Source organism: Sinocyclocheilus grahami, unplaced genomic scaffold (genome assembly GCF_001515645.1).
Source record: "Sinocyclocheilus grahami isolate Dianchi unplaced genomic scaffold, SAMN03320097.WGS_v1.1 scaffold11.1, whole genome shotgun sequence".
NCBI lineage: Eukaryota > Metazoa > Chordata > Actinopteri > Cypriniformes > Cyprinidae > Sinocyclocheilus > Sinocyclocheilus grahami.
The window spans coordinates 1,018,374-1,023,020 of record NW_015505190.1 but is presented as its reverse complement, the minus strand read 5'-3'; the positions used below and the strand labels follow the sequence as shown (position 1 = coordinate 1,023,020).

The 4,647-nt window shown below is 34.7% G+C and overlaps 1 protein-coding gene across 1 annotated transcript; it reads left to right on the top strand.

Annotated features, from left to right (window-relative positions):
- Positions 1-2,344, top strand: LOC107595078 (40S ribosomal protein S27-like; the record flags this gene model as incomplete). The annotated part of the gene is made up of 2 exons (XM_016285388.1): positions 1-118; positions 2,055-2,344. Coding segments are annotated over 2 exons (147 nt in total), but the record flags the coding sequence as incomplete, so codon positions are not given.
- Positions 2,345-4,647: the final 2,303 nt, after the last annotated feature.

The window sequence follows — 4,647 nt, the reverse complement described above, 5'->3', positions numbered from 1 at the left end:
TTTGCAGGCTGTTATAAGATCACTACAGTGTTCAGTCACGCACAGACGGTGGTCTTATGTGTAGGATGTTCTACAGTGCTGTGCCAGCCCACCGGAGGAAAGGCGCGCCTCACAGAAGGTATCGCTTGTATACACAGACACCAATGCACATGACTTTAGAGGGATTGCCCAAAGCATGAAGCAACCTAGTTTCTCTAGTTTCTTGAGAAATCCGATCCCATGAGCAGAATCCCAAAGTGGGCTTTTCTTCTTTCTAGCAGCAGTCAGAACATGTCACACTAACACAATAAAATACAGCCTTCAGAAGATGACTAATGAATTCATGTTTAGGTGTGGGAGAAATATGGCTGGAAGTGCACTCACAGATCAAAGATACACATACATGCGCTTGTAAATGTGCCGGTGCCATGGCAACACACCCACACAGACCACCCTAGTGTTTCCCACTTGATCATTGTTCTCTTCTTGAGCTGAAGCCTGATGATTGGTGAAGCTCTGAAACTCACTGCCCTGCTGGCAAAACGTTCAGCAGAAAGCAGGAGAGGTAGTAGCAGATTGTTTCTGTACCACTCAACACCATTGCATTATTTAGTTCCCCACCCACAAATTGACATTAATATGTTCTATTATTTAAAGAATTTTAATTGCTTCATTAGTGCGGATTTGTAAAACAGAAATACATTTTTTTGAGAATTTTCCGGCAACTAGAGATTATTTTGATAATTGATTAATCGATTATTTCTTTGCTTAATTGCTCAGATTAAACAAAAAGCCTTTATTTTTTGTTACATATATATATGTGTGTGTGTATATATGTGTGTGTATGTATAGATATATAGATATCGATCAAATCAAAATTAGCATGTTATTGCAGGCGATTAATTTTTCCAGTTTAACTGCTTTTAACGCAGGGGCGGAGCTAGGGTTGGCCACCCCACTCACAACTGCTGCTTCTGTCTCTTATTTCTTGACAAGAATTGAGTTTATTTAGATGCAGAGCATCTTTATGACTGCGCTCGTAGCACGTGCTCTTTAATTGCATGCACAAATAAGGCGGCTATAATAATATCCTAATTACCCAGTGATGTCTGTTAATCAAAGAACAAAAGTAAAAGAGGAAATCAATAACTTTTGTAGCTTTAAGATTCGTCTATATTTAATTTCGAATTTCGTGTTTGATAACTTTGTTAAATTTCGGAATATTTCCTACTATCTGAAGGGCAACGGTAAATATGACATTTATTATAATGGGTTTATGTGAAGATTGTTTGAATTTCACTTAAATTAGAAGTTAGTTTTTCAAGTCTAATAAATGTTCAAATTGATAGCTTTTAATTATACTGTAATGTTAGCATAGTCAACATTACATATAGTGAATGGTTAAATATTAGGGAAAAAATAATTTCCTAGGGACATCAGTAGTATTGGTATCAGGGATACTTGCCTTCAGTCATAAAAAAAAGATACCATTAAACAAATATTAAAATATATACTGTCTTTGTTGTTTCTACATTAATTTGAAGACGGAATGAGAAATTATTGCAATATAAAAGAATATTTAAAAACTTTAATGTAAGGTGGGATTAATCAATTAATTTCAGAAAAAATGTGCGATTAATTAGTTGTTTTTAATTCATTGACCGCATAAATAAATCTATAATGTGAATGCATTTCTCAGTTGCACTTCCTGTTTGTCGCTCACTTAAGTCTTTGATGTTTAAGAACCCTGTTAGGACAAGCAATTTTTCAAAGTAAAACTGCTCATGAATTTCTAACATTTACGGATAAGAAAATAACTAAAATGTAAGTAATGCGCTGATGAAAACACCTCAAGCATATTAATCAAGCACCTGGCAAGGCAACCTACATGAAACGATACGCTTACAACATTCTTTAAAATGTTTAATTGTGTCTTGAACAACTTTTTCTTGCTCTGTTTTATCTGCGGGGGGGTTTTTTCTTCATAGAATTACATTTTCCAATACTGTGTGGCGAAATACATAATTGATTTCAAACTGAATTCTAAAAGCCTTGTTCTTTCTCTCTGTTAACAGGATGCTCATTCAGGAGAAAGCAGCACTAGTCTCTCATTAACCAATATGCAAGGATGAGGAAGACCACGGGTGGAGAGACAGGATTGGCCACTCCACAGGGATTTCAGTGACTCCGAGGCCGTGTTTCTGATCTCTAACGGGGCAATGGAGATGAAAGCTAAACCGAGAAGAGTGCTAGAAAACTTCAAATGTCAAAGTGCTGTCTGAACACAGAGCGTGTGAGGTGTATAACCACCAAACCTGTCTCTCTCTCCCTCACTTACTTTAAATAAAGGTTCATTTTTCATTTATGTGTGTGCTGTGGTAGATAATTTACCAACCTATCTGCGTTGTCACTGCCACATAAATATAGTTTTAGTGTCATGCTTGTCTGTTGTATAACTTAATAATATCACCAGGTAATACAAATATTCTTCCTTAAATGTTGTATGCATTGTCTAGATGAGCAACAGGCAGACTGTTAACACTTTACAGGCATTATACATAGACTATGGTTCAAAAGTGTTGGGTCAGTACGATTTTTTAAATATTTCTGAAAGTCTCTTATGCTTAGTCTCTTACGGCTCAAAGCTGATTTTTTTTTCCAGCAGCCATTTATCGTCTTCGGTGTCACATGATTTTTTCAGAAATCGTTCTAATATGCTGATTTGATGCTCAAGAAACATTTGTTTTCAAAGTTGATAGTGGTTGTGCTTAATATTTTTGCAGAATCTGAGCTTTTTCTTTTAACATTCTTTGATGAATAAATTACAAGAATTCAACTGACTAAGAAATAATTATGAATGTTAGAAATGTCTTTACTGTCACTTTTGATGCACTTTTAATGCATCCTTGCGGAATAAAAGCATTATTTAAAAAAAACATCTTACTGACCTCAAACTTTAGAGTAAAAATAGGTAGCGCAAGTAAAAAGAAGTAATACTCTTCAGGAACCTGCGTTTGCATGTTTACTGTTGAATTGTATAGACTGTTATAAAGGAAATAACCATTTACTTGAAAGATTCTCACTGCGACTTGGGGGAAAAGATGCAGTAAGTTACTTGGTACTCCAGAGCCACTGTTTTCTCTGCAGGACTTTTGGTTTTGGCAGTGATGGTGTGAGCCACAGGTAGAAATGTTCGTCTTCTGAAAGAAATTTAGAAAACATTCACAAAAGAAAAAGGTAGTTTATAGGTCAGGTAGCATGTTTGAACCATAACATGCCAATTTAGGTGCACTTAACTTTTTCCTCATTACAAAGGTTTGACGAAGTAAATAGCAGTCAATAATGTAAGCAAAGCCACAATGCAATGGACAGATCTTTTATTTTGTATTGTGACACATCTGAGTGAAAATTATTATCTAAAAGAAAACAGTGTAGGGCAGGGACATAGTTCAATTCACCTGGTTTTGATTAAACTTGCAGAAGATTGTAGGAAAGGGGCGGATTAAGATTAAATGATTGTAGAAGTCCTTCATACATCAGAGAAAAGTCAGTGGTTTTACCAGAAGATTGATGCATGACGTTTGATTTAAAAAAACTATATGCTTGGATAAATAATTCACTATAAGATTATTTAGAAAATAGATGGATTTTTGATTCATGCTGACTTTAACATAAAAAGAACTGAGTGTACCTTTAAGGTAAAGCAGCTGGATCAAATAAAATGGGAGTGTCACCTGTATTAGTAAAGGGTTTGAGGATTGCAGGTACAGTCTGTGTGAGACAGCATGGTATTGTACACTGGAAATCATACATTTAAGAAAATATAAAAAGATCTGCAGGGCCAAAGCTTCAAATCCTGATTCTGAATCACATGATGGCTCTAAAGTCAATCACTGGGCATCAAGCATATTCAGTGTTGCACAGAATCAGAAGTGAAAACGCTTGAGTGTGACTTCTTTACCTATGAAAAGTGCAGCAGTGGTGGCCAGTACAGCAAACAGAGCAAATACTGAAATGAACAAGTGGCCAGAATTTGTTCCAAGATGACCTGAATATACAAATAAAGTGCATTTTCAGAGCTACAGAAAAAAATGTGTATGTTACACTACTGTTCAAAAGTTTGGAGTTAACATTTTGTTTTGTTTTTTAACATTAAGGCTACATTTATTTGATCAAATTATGTAGTTGTCCCACAAATTATTAATAATTTCCCTCATTTTAGTAAATTGTGGCCACACTGAACTAATTTATTCCCTTAATTTAGTAAATTGTCCCCAATTTGTACTTTTTCATTCCCTGATTTTAATTGCATTAATTTTTTATTTGTGCCCACAATTTAATTTAAATGAGTGAATGAAAAATAGATCATGGCCATGGACTAAAATGGGGGAATAAAAAAAAAAATTAAAGAACAAAATATTCATTTTTGGCCACGATAAATATATTTTTGTCAGCAATTTTCAGCAGCCATTACTCCAGTCTTTAGTGTCACATGATTCTTCAGAAATCATTCTAATATGCTGACTTTGTGCTCAAGAAACATTTCTTATTATCAATGTTGAAAACAGTTGTGCCGCTTAATATTTTTATGAAAACTGATGCATTTTTTTTAGGATTCTTTGGTGAAAGGAGAGTTCAAAAGAATAGCATTTGTTTGAAATAGAATAT